This window comes from Cyprinus carpio, chromosome A18, assembly GCF_018340385.1.
Source record: "Cyprinus carpio isolate SPL01 chromosome A18, ASM1834038v1, whole genome shotgun sequence".
NCBI lineage: Eukaryota > Metazoa > Chordata > Actinopteri > Cypriniformes > Cyprinidae > Cyprinus > Cyprinus carpio.
The window spans coordinates 6,881,932-6,898,496 of NC_056589.1; the positions used below are offsets into that span (position 1 = coordinate 6,881,932).

Genomic DNA, 16,565 nt, shown 5'->3' on the forward strand with positions numbered 1-16,565 from the left:
TTATTTATTGAAAATTTGGGGTTTTGATAAAGTTAAAATTTGGAGTTGGGATAACCTTCAAAAGCTCATTATCGTCAAATATTCATAAAATGTTTACGTTCTGAGGCAGACTGCCCACAACAGCCATTTTAGGATGTTTGTGGCTTGGTCTTAGTGACTTAGCATTATTGCAAAAATCGCTTAGTGTACCTTTAAGTCATTTAGTTCTCAAGTAAATTTTGATGTAAGAATGTTTAGTCATTCATACTGGAAAACATAAGAGATGTTTTTTTTTGTTTTTTTTTGTTTTTTTTGCAGTGTGTGTTTATATTTGACAATTGCAACTTTGTTTTTCACAATTACTGTACAACTTTATTTCTCACAATTGGACTATATTGTACAATTGTGACTGTAATCATTATCTTTTTTTATTTTAAACTTTATCTCACATAACATTGATGACAGATCGCTGTTTTTCAATGGAAAGCTTATAAGGAATATATTTGCTAAATTTGTATAAGCAGTACACATCAAAACATGTATAAACTAAACACAGTACGTACCAGATTCGTTGTAATAGTGAGTCATAAACATATCCACAGCTGTAAATCCCAGTTTAGTTAGAAAGGTAAGGGTCCACTGAACGACATCTCATAGAGCACTTTTAGTCCAACGAAGCAATAACGTTGTAATATGGATATTAATTCCTTTGTTTACGTCTCATTTCTTGGGGGACAGTATTGTTTGTATCCGTTATGGAATTAACTTTGTAATCTTAAAATTGTTTCTTTTTTTTAAAAAACAGTATGGTTTTACATACAGTGTCACAAACAGAATGAGGCCATCCACTAAAAATAAAAAGTCAAAGATATATATTGTATATTTGAATTCTGGTGCTCTCTCGTGACGGCTCGTGATGCGCGCTGTGACGCACCTGTCATCTGATAAGGGCGTAACTTATCAATCGACTTTTTGCACATATGTGTGTGTGTTTTGTGGGGAATGTGGCTGTATCTGCATGATTACTATCTCTGATTTGACTGATAATCAGTGTGTGATAGACAGCTATCAGTGTGAATGCGGTCTATATGAATAGAGTGTGATTATGGAATATATGGAGCATCTGTATGATTACCATCTGTATTAGTGGCCATCAACATGTGATTACTGACTGTTTGAGTGTCTATCAGTGTAAATGCTGTATTTCTAGTAATCTCAGGATGTACTGTAATTGGCATACATAGCTAATTCTTTTACCATTATTATTATTATTATTACTCAAATTATTCTTATTGTATTTTTCTAGTGCTCAAATAAATCACTTATACAATGTCCAAGATTCAGTCTATTGTTTTATAATTGAAAAACTATGCAGTGGTATGTTTAATGACTAAAATAGTTTGTAGAACCCCTCAGTACATTTGATTATTGTTATTATTATTATTATTATTATTATTATTATTATTATTATTATTATTTTGGTGAGGGGGACTAGAAATAGTCTCAGAAAAATGGTTGCAGGAATGAATTTTTCATGGTATCTTCTTCAGATTTGAAATAGAAACTCATGAGACGTAACTTTCAACCCATTACTTTTCTGGATTGCTCCAGGACTGATTTCATGTATTTTTATATGAAATAAAAACTCAATGTGGTACAATTTTTTTTTTCAAGGCACTTCAGTGTCTATAAGACCAAAGGGTCTTCTTTTCAAAGACACCAAAATTGTGCGTGTAGCACACTGAAGTCAGGAACTATTACAATTTTAAGTCAGGTAGGTCATTTTCAGCTGTGAGTCCCATAATGGGGGGTGCTGGTTAACAGGTAAAAAAAAATAAAAGATGCTTACGATTTCTATTGTCACCCCAGGATGGTGGTGCTCTGGTATAATAGTAATTTTACCCCTGTAGCTCATTTCTAATTGGGGAAACTGGTGTTGTTGTGACTCACCTGGTGTTGAAAACACTACCCGCTCTCCCCTGCTGATCTTTTGTGGAATTCATCACAATATTTCCTATTACTGCTCAAATGATGCTCACACAGAGCTCAAAACAGACAGAACTGGAGGCCATCATGCCACACAGAGACTCTTTGAGGGGAAATTTGGAAAAGGGATTGACTAGGAAGCCATGGCCTTTACTTTCCTGGTGGGTGATTCAGGCTTCTCTGGGGCCTCAATCCCAGGGGCCTCTGGCTTTGTCAAACAGCTATCAGCCACTGCAATGCTAGGATCCAGAGAGAAAGAGAGAGAAAGAGTGGTTACTAAAGCAAAGCATAAGAGAAAGACAACAAGTGAGAGAGGAGAGCCTCATTTGTTCCTAATTTATTCCTCTGAGATGAAATCAGCGTGCTTTATTTGTCTCTTTCGGCCTGTGGATTAATTGCGAGAGAGAACGTGGGCAGATGCCAGGTATTTAGCAGACTACTCCATCTTAGGTGCCGTTTCACAGGGTCAGCTGAAGCATATTGACTCTTAACACAGATTAAAGGTGTGACTGGATGCGTGTTAGAGCTACAGCCGAACGCTTCTCTTTGACACTTATTGCAGCTGCACGGAGTGATTTACATTTACCGACAAACACAAGTGCTCTATTTACTGCTGGGTGGTACATTTAGAATTCTTGTGGGAAAACAACAGCACTATGTTAAATTATGATGATTTGAAAACCCACTTTTTTCCTTCATAAATAATAACAGTCATGACAAACAAAAGAAATTTAGGCGGGGAAATTAAGGCATCCTGAGTAAATCACTGAGGGATGGAAAGAGAAAGCAAACAAATAGCTAAGAAGCCTACAGAACACAATCATTTGCGAAGCTGTTAATAAAACAATGATTATTGAGTATGCTTTACAAGTACTGAAGCCCTACTAGGCCATGCATTATTTTTTGCATATGTATTTATTTTTTTCTCGTGATCTTGAGATAACAAAAGTTGTTCCTCAACATAAAAAATAAAAATAAAATAATAATAAAAAAAATACTAGAAATCTTGAACCTTCTAAGTGGGACTAAGTGTATTTCAGTCATTTTACTTCAAAAGTTTGTAATATTTAATTAAATGTGTTACTTGCTATTTCTTCATACACAACTGTCACATTTGCTAGCAATTTCTGAGTAAAAAAAAAAGTCTCTACACCATTTGTAGTGCATTTGCTGTATAGAAGATTTTGCTTAAAACCCACATGATTTAATATATTGAATGATTTGGCAGAAAAAAAAAAGTTTTCAGTAAGCAGTGTAGCAGGTTTGTTATTTATTTATTTATTTTTTTTTTTTTATAATAATAGTACCACCATTCCAACTGATGCCTGGACCTGCTTTCAAACTCAAATATCAAACTTTCAAATCATAAACAAAATGGCAAGGATTTTGTGAGAGTCTCTCAAATGAGCATCATAATTTCATCACTGAGGTAATTAGGAACTCAGGTGGATACTGTGCCAGATTTCATACACCCTCACACTGGTTTGCCGAGGCGATTTTCCCATGAAGGACAGAAGCCAGCACTCTCCTGTAATGGATTAATTATCCTCTCAGAAGGACAGATTACCATTAACTTTAAATATCACAAGTTAAATGGTGATAAACGGCAATATGATGACTAACTGATCCAAGTGACTCAATGTGGGTTGAAAGTAATATTAATAACTATGTTTCAGTGTTTTTAAACTGAAGCATGACTACAGAAGTTCCTAATAGGACCCATTCGGGAAGCAGCCAGGGTGTGTGAGTACACATCTCCATATGGCAGAGAAAGAAAGCTGTACACACATTCATCTCCCAGCTTTTATTTTGTATATATATTTGAGGGCAGTGGTCACACTGAATTTTGGTCTGCCCACGGAGCATCCTGGGAAGGATCTCAGAGGGAATACTTAGCTGGAAACTGGTTGCAAGTCATGTGCAATATGTTTCAGCAATCTCGGCTTCACAAATTAGAGACATATTGTCAGGAATGAGTTACCCAGGACCACATCAGGTCAGAAGTCAGTGTTACATGATGCACATATCGCTGATCAACTCACAATCTGATCTCATAAATGCATTAATAATATACAGTAAGTAAGCAGATTCACATCAGTGCTCAACAACAGTGCAAATGAAAGCACCCTTTGGTGTAAAAGAGGAAGAAAAAGTGGTTGTTGAAGAGGAGGAAGATGTCATGCGAAGGTGTTTTTGTGAAGTTGTCATGCATGTCAGCAACTCATTGACATAGTTCCCCCTATTTTTATATGTCTGCAAAGCCACTGGAACATTTCCCCTTAAAAATATCTCCACTCCCACTAAATTACATTTATAAAGTTATATGCCATAGACAAAATCAACACAAATCAGTGTACTTGCAGTATGTAGTATTTATCTTTGTTACTGGTGATGTAGCCTTCGTAAATTATGCTCCAAAATAATGGAATACATTACCATCACATATTAGGGAAGCTAGTACACTTAGTATTTTTAAGAGGAAGTTAAAAACTTATTTATTTATTTAACTTGGCTTTCAGTTAGTTTATTTTTTCTCTCCCATTAAATGTGCTGTATTTAGGATCTTTTACCATCATGCTTGATATATTTGTTTTATTGTGTACTTTTTACTCTTGATCATGTAAAGCACTTTGAGTGACATTTTATGTTTGAAAGGTGCTATATAAATAAAGTTTTATTATTATTATTATTATTATTATTATTATTATTATTATTATTATTAAATGTTTATATGATCTACTTATGCTTACAATGCTTTTAGGAAACAAGAACAACAGCTTATCATTATTCATTTCTAACAAATAGCCAAGTTTTCAGTCTTTCTGAGTTTCCATGTAGCCCTGAGTTTTGTGAAGTGTGTGCTAAAACCGTAGACTGTCAAGTGTTCTGTTTATTTACCATGCTTTGGGATCTGACAGGCTCTGTTGCTAATCTGATGTGCCTCCTGCAATCAGCCCTGATTGAAACACCTGTCTCTCAAACCGAGAAATGGACAAATCAGGTCTATATAGCAATCAGGAAACCTCTTTAACAAATAGGTAACATGCGCTAAAGCAATCAAGTGCATCCACTAAAAGCAAAATGAGAGATGCATTTATAAATGCTTCTTTTCTGGATACTTTAAGTGTGATGACCCCAAAGTATTGAAGGTTGTTCTTTCATTAAGGTACCCAGAAGCCCAGAATGATGATGGAATGTCGCAGAGTAATACTTTCAGAAACAGCTTCTGAAGCATTACGTTCACTCCAGTTGGGTTGCTATAGCAGTTTTGGAGTGTAATTCTTCTTAATGACAATGACAGGCTATGCATTACCAAATAATTTACAAATAATTTAAATAAACCTGCACAATCACAATCAATTTTTATTTTACAGTGAAATATTACAATAGCAATATTTCTTATTTTGTTTTTATTTAGTATTTTTTCTGTTTTTATTTAATAATATTAAAAATAAAAACAATATAATTGTTATTATTATTATTATTATTATTATTATTATTATTATTATTATTAGTATTATTAGTATTATAAATTAAAATTTAATTTTATTTACTTTTATTATTATTATTATTATTATTATTATTATTATTATTATTATTATTATGTATAGTCATATTATTAATAAAAAATAATTTAATGTTATTTATAGCCATATTGTGATTAATTACTAAAGCAGTAAGAAGAGATTTGTTTGCATTTTGCTTAATGATTTCACTGAAATTTCACTAAAATCCGATAAACAAAATCCAACCTCTGTTCGGTGCTTTCCCTGTGTTACTGTAGATTGATCCCTGCTGTAAGCAATTTCATAAAGTGGTGGGGACAGAATTGGCCATGGAAAAAAGTGCCCACAATCAGTGTCACCTGTAAGTAAGGTACTTACAGATCGTTGTCTGTTTCCGTACGGGGCTTCTGTCTTCTCCTGTACACCATACATATTGTGGCCACTACTCCTACAATCAGACCGGCCACCACCACAACTCCCAACATACCAAAAATACCGCCAGGAGGTCCCTGTGGCATCGGCTTTTCTGCAGGAGAAAAGAAAGAAATAGCATCATGAATTGTGCCTGATTCATTCCACCAGGCTTAAACAACCAAAGATTCAGATTCATAAATATAAGAGGTTGCAGGCTGACGCAGCACCAGCCGACCACAGATAATCAAAACATCACTGTGTTTACACTCCTTCGTTCCTGCTTGTCAAGTCAGCATGAAGAAAATGCAGTGTGGGATCTGGAATTCTTCTTTATTTAATTGTTTAAACATTTTACTCAGATACATTATTTAATCAACAATTAGGACTAATGTTGGCAACAGGTTTCACTGTGGAAGCAGCATTCCAGTCGATGGTTTATAAGAGACATGATGGTTGAGGTCAGAGCTTAAAAGGATAGTTCACCCAAAAATGAGCATTCTGCATCATTTACAAAAAAAGAAACATATGCATGATTGAATAATGCACACAGTGTGTGTGTGTGTGTGTGTGTGTGTGTGTGTGTGTGTGTGTGTGTGTGTGGAATCTTCATTTTATGCTAACTTTTAAAAAAATAATCCAACAGCATTCATATCAAGCACACATCTTAAAATTATTTATAAGGATAGATCACCCAAAAATAAAATTGTCTTTTTTTCACCTACGTCATTTTAAAGGCATATTATTTTATTTTAAAGACATTTATTTTATTTTATTTTATTTTATTTTATTTTATTTTATTTATTTATTTTTATTTTTTTTTTCAAACAAAAAAATTATTATTATTTTTTTCTTCTTGATTTGCCAATCTTTACATTTTCATTATTATTATTATTATTATCATAATTATTATTTTAACACCTATTGTAGTTGAATGAATCTGAAATTGAATTGCTGAATATTATTATTAATTAATTTTAATTCTACCGGTTTCAAATCAGATTTCAATTCTAGTTCCTGTTTGCTATCTCAATTAAAATGCATGACCTTTTTTTTTTTTTAGGTGAACTATTCTGGTTTTAATCTTCTGGTCTTCTGTTCTTTTTCTAATCTTCAACTGTTTATCCATACAAACTAAAAGCAGCAACAATACACAACAACAACAACAACAAAAAAACACAACTTGAGACCTATATGATACTCTTTATAAAAAAAAAAAAAAAAAAACATTGCCAGTTTTACCTGTACATTTCAAGGTAAGGTGAACAGAACAAAAGTCTGAGAATGAGAGCAAATATATGTGTGAATGTCAGTCGATACTGTTGAGGTGTGAAGGTAAAGAGGTTTCTTCTGTAATCCTTGCATCAGGGCTGAAAGCAGCAGTTTCCTTTGTATTTCAGCAGATAAAACTCAGCCTGGAAACACAAAAGCTGCAGTGCAGTGATCTCCACCGGCTACTAATATTAGCTTCTTGCTAGACTGAACCATTAACGTTTACGTAAGTAACTAAGGTTGTTTTAGGACTGCAGTCAACTAACCACATAAATATTATATACGATCTGCTAAAAGAATCATTTTGTTTATTAACTTTTATTTTTAGCATGTGGGCTCAGCAAAAGTGCATGAACTTAAATTCTCCCCATGAGAGCGCTATAATTTAAGATGTTAATATTTATGAGGAAATGCCAGCAAAAACAATCAGACATAATGCATTCCAGCAAAAGCACATTCTCACATGTAAACCAACTGAGCAGCTGCTCGTGGGTGTTAAGCCACTGGGTTTTTTTGGCAGATTTTAGGGGCAGATATGTTCAGAAGTCTGCGGCAGCTGCTGCTGACTTTATGATTGGCCTCTAGTTTGTGTCAAAAACAGTCAATGTTGGCAGCAAATGTCAACATGGCAACCGATTCCACTGTCAGGGGTATCTCATAAAATTGGTGCAGTGTGACTGATTGCCAGCAGGGGGTGAGAGCGTTCACGGTGGCACCATATGTGCTACAATCAGTCACATGTCATAACTCCTCTGTATAGACTAGACTACCCATCCGAATTATGCTCAGAGGTGCAACACTTAGATTTAATCACCAAATACAGCAGATGACAGAATTATTGTAGACAAGAACAGGCCAAGAAATGTAATATAACTGAACACAATAAGTGAAAGCTATTTGTGGCTTTGGTGCTATTTTTCTAACGCTTATGTCATATATAACTTTTATTTCTGCCATTTAAAGGTATTCTGGCTTGTTTAGCAAGATTATTTGTGCTTCCATGGCTTTCTAGGAGATTGTGCTGTCATATACCGAGTGCTGAATTTGATCGATTTGCTTGTTTGATTGATTTACATACAAGTGCTTTTACAGCCAGGGATATTTTATTGCTCAGTGGTTGATCTTTCATAGTTTGAAAGGTCTCAGCTGTTTCACTGAAATATCAACCTTGTCTGCTTTCAATAAAATTCATTAAGGAAAATAAAAAAAAATGGATGTAGGCCTAAATGTGACATATAACAAGTACAGAGAGCTATAAAATTAAAATGGTTGCACTGAAAGAATTTAATGACAATTACTGGAGTATTTCAAAATCTGAGCAGAGTCTGAGACATAATTGACATCTATTTGTGAAACACTAGAAGAGAAAAATGTGGGATTAATGAGGTGTTTTTTTTTTTTTTCTCAAGGATGAAAAACTCAGAAGTAGGACATTTGTGTCTCTATTTAATCTCATTGCTGTTTAGAAAAAAAAACAACTGAGATATTAAATATATAATTTTTTTATTATTTCTATTTCCTGTAGGAGGTCTAACTATTGGTATGAAATGAAAGACTGCAGTTGAAGTGAATTCCTCTTTGCAAGTCTAGTTACTAACTCAAGCTAAGAGAGACATTTTGACAGAGTGTACAGCTATAAAATTAAAATGGATAGCACAGTATTCATTTGATGAGAAATACTGGAGTTCATATTGATATCTTTGACTTTTGATGGCATAATTTGGTATCTTGCATGGCAAATTTGAGCACAGTTTGAGACATTATTTATATCTTGTCTGAAACTCTAGAGGAGAAACGTGGGATTATTGGTGTTTTTTTTTTTTCTCGGAAGTAGAAAAAAAACTTGGAAGTGAGACACCTGAGTCTCCATTTGCTTTCTATTTAATTTCATTGCTGTCTAGAAAAAATAACTGTTATATGAAAGAGATCTCATTTGTAACTTATATTTCCCATGGGAGTTCAAACACTATTGGTTTTAAATGTAAGACTGCAGTTGAAGTGGATTTCTCTTTGTAATGTATATCCAGTGACTAGAAGCCAAGGAAGACATTTGGATCTGATATTACATGTCCAGAAAAGAGTTTTTATGTCTTTTCAACAAATAACTGGTATATCCTAAAACATGATATGAAAGAATGATATGTGGTAAAATTATAGGACTATCATTGTTGCTAAGAAAGGGTGGATCTGTCCTTGTATGAATCAGTATTTTTCATTAAACTCTAATCCTCAATCGCTGGCTGATCCAAGATTATGAACTCCGATTTATAAAGTTTCATCTATGCCAAAAAACATATGCATTCTCACTGATTCAATAGTACTAGAAAACAAAACAATGCATTCTCATGAATCTTTAACTGCTGAGTACTCCATCAAACATCAATGCACAATGGCTCAGACTCACTTCCAGATATCCCAAATTGAATGACAGAGCAGCATAAGGATTCCATCCTCAAACAGAGTCTGCCAACCTCAATAAGCAAAACCTAGCAAACCTAGGGCAGAATCAATGGCTGCTCCAGTGCTGCGAGAATCTCGAAACACTTTCAAGACTCTGAGTAAGATGCCTATCTATAGCCACCATGATGTCTTTATTATTATCTGACCATGACTGTCTCTCCCGACAGGACAAAGCTTCTTTCCCAGGGGAGTTTTCCCCCGACAGCCTCTGATCGCTTGGCTGACTCTCTCTAGAGCACAATGATGGACATTCAGAGCACCACTTCACATAAGAGCGAACAATGGCAGTGCAAGCCTCCACACCTGTAAACCGCCCCACACGCTCAAACTTTGTGCTTCACACTCAGTGTGGGCAGTGTAAGCAATTACATGTCACTATGGGATGACTGCTTTTGGGGCCCGCAGGTGCTGTGCTGCCTATGGACTATTTAGAAGTTGTGTTGTTTGAAAGCTCCATATGGCAGGCACTTTCCACATGTACAGTACACGTTGGGGTCCCTCTGATATTTTTAAAAGACACAGACCAAAAATTACCATTAAATATAAAGGCACTTCATATGTTTATAATGCTGTACTTTTCATGCATGGATGTTTATTACATTACATTAACAAAGCATGGAAAGTAGAGTTTAAACATATCAAATGTCTTTATCCCCTCTTAAAATTGTCATTTTGGTCTGTCCTACTTAATAGGTCTTCACAGATTTCAACTGAATCCAACAATCAAAACCATAAAATGCTTATCAAAATTGTGATTATATACTGTACATATTTGCTGAACGCTTGATTCTGATCGTCAGGGGCGTCGGACTGGGGGTAGAACCAGTACTGATTACCAGTGCCCCAAAGGAAGAGAGGGCCCTTGAAAAGTCTGGAATATATTTTATTTTACCTATATATATATATACAGTACAGGTCAAAAGTTTGGAAACATTACTATTTTTAATGTTTTTGAAAGAAGTCTCTTCTGCTCATCAAGCCTGCATTTTGATCAAAAAATACAGAAAAAAACGTAATATTGTGAAATATTATTACAACTTAAAATAACAGTTTTCTATTTGAATATACTTTAAAAAAAAATAATTTATTCCTGTGATGCAAATCTGAATTTTCAGCATCATTACTCCAGCCTTCAGTGTCACATGTAACATCCAGTCTATCACATGATCATTTAGAAATCATTCTAATATTCTGATTTATTATGAGTGTTGGAAACAGTTCTGCTGTCTAATATATTTGATGAATAAAAGGTTAAAAAGAACTGCATTTATTAAATATATATATATATATAACAATATATATTCTAATAATATATTTTCTTTACTATCAATTTTTATCAATTTAACACATCCTTGCTGAATAAAAGTATTGATTTTATTTAAAAAAAAGAAAGAAAAAAAAAATACTGACCCCAAATTACTGACCAGTAGTGTATATTGTTAATACAAAATATTTATATTTTAAAAACATAGCTTCTTTTTTTTTTTTTTTTTTTTTTTTTTTTTACTTCTTATTCATCAAAGTATCCTAAAAAAGTATAACATGTTCTGAAAAAATATTAAGCAGCAGAACTGTTTCCAACTTAAATTCAGCTTTGCATCACAGAAATAAATGATAATTTAAAGTATAATAAATTTAAAAACAATTATTTTAAATTGTAATAATATATCACAATATTAGATTTTTTTTTCTGTATTTTTGATCAAATAAATGCAGGCTTGATGAGCAGAAGAAACTTCTTTCAAAAACATTAAAAATAGTAATGTTTCCAAACTTTTGACCTGTACTGTATATATATATATATATATATATATATATATTTTTTTTTTTTTTTTTAAGATATTTTCAGACTTTTTTTATTCTTTATTCAAAGTGTCACTAAACTGCAGATAATTTTAAGCCAACATATTGAGAAAAGGGGCATAAAGGATAAGAAATGCATTTGTTAATAAGGAGTAAGACGTTGCATGTTAAAGAGTTAAGAAGAAAGGGCTTTCTGCTATAAGTTTTATTCCCATAACTGTAGTTGCCCTTTGGGCCTGCTTTCCATTGCCTTAATGCAGCAGTCAGACACAATTTTGTGTTACATAACACAAACACACAATGAGGACAATAAAAGGTTCAAAATGCAATTTTCCTTTTATGGATCAGAGCCTCGGATACACTGCAGAGAAAAGGAATGTGATTTTCGGTTTTTCTCTGCTAAAATACAGGGTGTCTCACCAAGTAGCCAAAAACAACTTCTGAAATCAAAAGCATTTTGGAATGATGAAATTAATTATTGTTGAATAATAAATACAATACAAAATTATTTTATTTTTAATAACAGATTGCGTTCTGGTTTGTATCTATTTTTCTTCATGATTCAAAAAGAATAGTATTGCAATGATAACTTAAATCTTAAATCTTAATATATATTAGGTGGGTGGGGGGGGTTGTCGGGGGAAGAAAAGGATAAAATCACTAAAGTCCAGTTATATAGAGAGTTGTACAGCCGTGGCCCTGAATGCTGAAATGACTCTGTCATCATGGCGAGAGATTGAGCAAGGCCTTGTTACAGTACTTCTTATTAATCACTTTGTTCAAGACCAAGCTCCATGAGGGATGGAAAAATCGATCCAGTTCTCAAAATGTATACCTAAGCATACAGAAGGAAATTCAATTAGCCCCTGCAGGATGGTGTTACAGTAGTAAAGCCATGCATGGTGGAAGATTCAATTAAACTTGAGAATGCATTGCTGGGAGAGGGAACACTGGATATATTGAAACATCTTTTAGACTCAACTTTTTCCATTTAAACTTTAAGGTATGATCCTTTTTCAATTAAATTGCTGATGATCATGCCCAAGGAACTGGATTATGGAACACCTGTGATTCAGGATTGAAGATGTGAGACATTAAAGAGACCATTTTTCTTTTCTTTTTATGAGATGCCCTGTCTCATATGGTACCAGATAAGGGACGTCCCATAAGAAGGTTACTGATATGATGCTAATTTCTGATGCTTATCTCTTATTTAACAATACATTAAAGAATATATTCATACATAAAATGACCTCTTCCATAATAAGCATTATGATGCATGATGATGCATACACACACACACACACACACACACACACACACACACACACACACACACACACAGTGGGTATAGGTAAGATTCCCACTTTAAAATAATCTTTCATTAAAGATTGCTAATAAATTGCTTTGTAGCCTTAAATGAAGACAGACACAGTTTTTGTTTTACTCAGTGCAACTTATAACAACCAAGTACACATATACATATACTTACTGAAACTGAATCACTGGTTTGGAAAAATGACTAAAAATGACTTGTAAATTCAAGGAAACCTTGAACTCAGAGCTTTCCTGGAGCATTTCAGTCTTTGGTAGTGCAATTGAAGAAAACAATCAACTACGGGTGGCAAGGAACTGTCAAAAGATCTCCTGGAGAAAGTTGAAGAGAGGCACAAGTCAGGAGATGGATAAAAAAAAGGGAAAAAAAAATCAAAGGCTTTATCAATGCCTAGAGGCACAGTGAAGTCTATTATTAAGAAGTGGAAGGTATTTTGTACAACAGACCCTCTGGATGGATGAAAGAGCCAGGAGGAAACTGGTCAAAGAGGATACCAAGAGGCCTACAGCAACTCTGAAGCAGTTGCAGGAATTTATGATGAAGAGGGATCACTATGTGCATATGATAACAATATCAAACATTCTCTACAAATGTGGCTTATATGGGAGGGTTGCAAGAAAAAAGCCACTCCTCAAGAAAGGCCACATGCTGTCACGACTGAGCTTTGCCAAAACACACCTTGAAGATTTTGAAGCAGATGAAAGTTAAATTGAATTAATCGGCCTCGACACCAAACGATATGTCTGGCAGAAATTCAATACAGCTCACCATCCAAATAACAGAATTCCTACAGTAAAGCATGGAGGTGGTAATATCCAGTTATTTGTTGTTTCTCTGCAGCAGAGACTGGAGCACTTGTCAGGAGCGAAGGAAAAATGGATGGGGCAAAATACCATCAACTTCTTGAGGAAAATCTGCTGCCCTCTGCCAGAAAGCCCCTTTCACACAGCGCATTGATCTTGGAAATTTGCCAGAGTGCCTTCTGTGTGAACTCAAATACATCCTGGGATTGATTCCAGGAACGATACCGGGATGAGGACCTAGTAACATTGCCAGAATCAGTCCCGGAACGAGCCCTGTGTGAACAAAAGCCAGGACCAATGCCGTAAAGGGTATGGCATAGTGATGACATTATTGGGTGACTATTGTACTCTGTGTTTTGAAGGCAGATCGATATTCATGATCATATATATATATATATATATATATATATATATATATATATATATATATATATATATATATGTGTATAATTTCTGTGGAGCAGATCCTAATGTCACATGTCTTTACACATTCCGGAAAATAGTGGAATGAACCAAAATCAAAACAGATCCTACAGCAACAGCAAAACTGAGCACACAATAGTTGAAGGAGACAAAGGTGAATGTCCGTGCATGGCCCAGTCAGAGTCCAGACTTAAGCCCCATTAAAATCTGTGGAATTACTTGAAGACTGGAGTCCACAAATGCTCACCATCAAATTTAAGTGAACTTGAGCAGTTCTGCAAAGAAGAGTGGACAAATATTGTAAACTGTAAAAATATAAAAAGTATGTGTGTGTGTGTCTTTAATAACTCCAGTCTTCTTCTAGACAGCAATGAGATGCATGTAGAGCAAATTGAGCCTTTTGCTAAAACTTTACTAGTTATCAAAGTCATAAATAAAAAGTTTGAAGGCCTTCAGATTTCTATATGAACTCAAACTGCATGTCAGCAGTCATTTCAATCAGTCTAAATTTATTTCTTCTAAGGCATTTTAGGAGAAACATCTGAGATGCTTAAATAAAACATAACAGAGAACTCCATCAAGTCTTCTCAACCATGAAAGAGTAACCTCTGGGCAATAAAACTTTCTTCTGGGAAGACATATTGGACTTAGCTTTTCTAATCAGTGCATAACCTGAATCTTTAGTGTCAGCCAAAGAGAGAGAGAGAGAGAGAGAGAGAGAGAGAGAGAGAGAGAGATAAAGTTCACAGCAGCAGAAATGACTCTGCAATCACTTTTCGAGTCGATCCTTTAAGGCCAAACCCCAGGGACTCAATATTATTCTTTAGTTGTTGTGATAGCGTGTGGTAAAGGCCACTGAATTATGTTGGAGTTAAATAATGGCCTATCAGTGCAACTGCATTACAGACAACAGGCTTTTTTCTGCTGTAAGAGCAGAAGGCTTGCCCAGAGCTGTGATCAATAGGTTTATAATGCACTATAAACTTTCAACAGGTGGCCGAGCTGGCAGGCCAGAGCAACGGTTTCCCACCCGTCTCCAAAAAGCATGACAGCCTGTTTGTAAATCATAAAAGAAGAATCACAGGGGCAGCATTTGACAGCCTTTCTGCTATGATTGCTCAGTTAAGGTGCTCTGCGAGCAAAGCAAACTAATTGAAAATTCCATTTGTTTTGACATTTGTGGCCACAAGACAACAATATATAAAGTCCATTTAGGTGAGATCACATCTGAGTTACCACATGAGAGGATCTGAACTTTAATGGCACTTTCACAATTCTTCCACATTTGTAAAAAGTTCAATAAAACTTTTATGGTTTGATGTGAATACATTTTATATTGGGTTATAGGGACTTATAAAATCTGTTGTATTTTCCCCCATTGTTTTGATTAATAATTCTGGATTCTGTCGTATTGATTAAATTACATTTTAATCAACTGAAATAAAATAATATATTTAACAATTTAATAATTCACTACAAATTGAACAATAATAGTGCCCTGTGAAATGTGTTGTTGTTTATTTATTTATTCAAAATTCTGTGTTGTCTGTTTTAATTTTTATGAGTTCCATGTTTCAAGATTTAATGCAAATTTTATGGAAAAATAATTGTGTTAATCAAATGAATGCATGAATAATTAACAACTTACCATTTTAAAAAGCAATCAAATTAAATTTGAACAATTCCTTTAATTTTATTGGCAAACAAAGTGCTGCACCATGCTTAAATTTTTACATTAAAATTGACCGAAAATTTTGTGATTTTCAGTGATATTCTTAAAAAAATAAAAAATAAATAAATAAAAAAAAACTTTAAATAAACTACAGTATGTTGTAATTATTTCTTTGAGAAGTATATTTTACTGTAAAATAGTTATATATTTATGCCATAATTTATTCAAGACAAAACCAAAGTTTTATTTTGGCGGATTATAGTGGAGACCTTTTAGTTTCTGTGTGTATCTCACGATACTTTCATCAAATGAAATGGTGAAATGCTCATGAGCATCTCTGGAGATGAACTTCACATCTTCATGTCATCATATAGTGAGACGGCAGACGCTGAAAACACCACAAGTATCACACATGCTTGAATAAGAGTAGCTGATGAAACCCTGCCATTCATTTACATAGAGACACACAGAAGTTAATATAATAAGCAGGGGTTAATATTCACATACATTAGTCCATATAGAGTTTGATGTGTACAGTCCTACTTTTGATTCATTCATCCAGAAATTGCAGAAATCATAGGCCCATAGTATAGGCTTTAACAGTATCCCTTGTTTTTGCTTTCAAGTTTAAGGCCCCAAGAGGTTCATAAAATAAAGGAAAGTATTAGAAACCCACATAAGAACTGAAATAACAAAATATATTTTTCTTATCAATCACTGTACTTAAGAAAAAAATAGAAATGACACTTCTGTCCTGTCTCAGAAAGTGAAAACTGTAATTGATTTTCAATGAGAGCAGAGAATCCACCCATATATAGACCTGTGGTGTCCCTGTCAGCAGAGTGATGTCTCTGCCCCTCCTGGATACGACCTTGATGATTAGTGATGCAGCCTCCTCCTGGGTGGCAGACACC

General features: G+C 34.3%; 1 protein-coding gene across 4 annotated transcripts in view; it reads right to left on the reverse strand.

Annotated features, from left to right (window-relative positions):
• The window catches only part of LOC109110339 (nectin-1-like), a 210,045-nt gene that overhangs the window by 58,653 nt on the left and 134,827 nt on the right, over nucleotides 1-16,565 (reverse strand). For 2 of the 4 annotated variants that reach the window (XM_042774917.1, XM_042774919.1), the window contains exons 6-7: nucleotides 5,850-5,997; nucleotides 2,124-2,204 (exon numbers count right to left, since the gene is read on the reverse strand). In XM_042774917.1, the coding sequence (XP_042630851.1) occupies nucleotides 2,124-2,204; nucleotides 5,850-5,997 (229 nt within the window). The remainder of the gene's footprint in view (nucleotides 1-2,123; nucleotides 2,205-5,849; nucleotides 5,998-16,565) is intronic. The other 2 variants (XM_042774918.1, XM_042774921.1) reach the window with 1 other exon arrangement.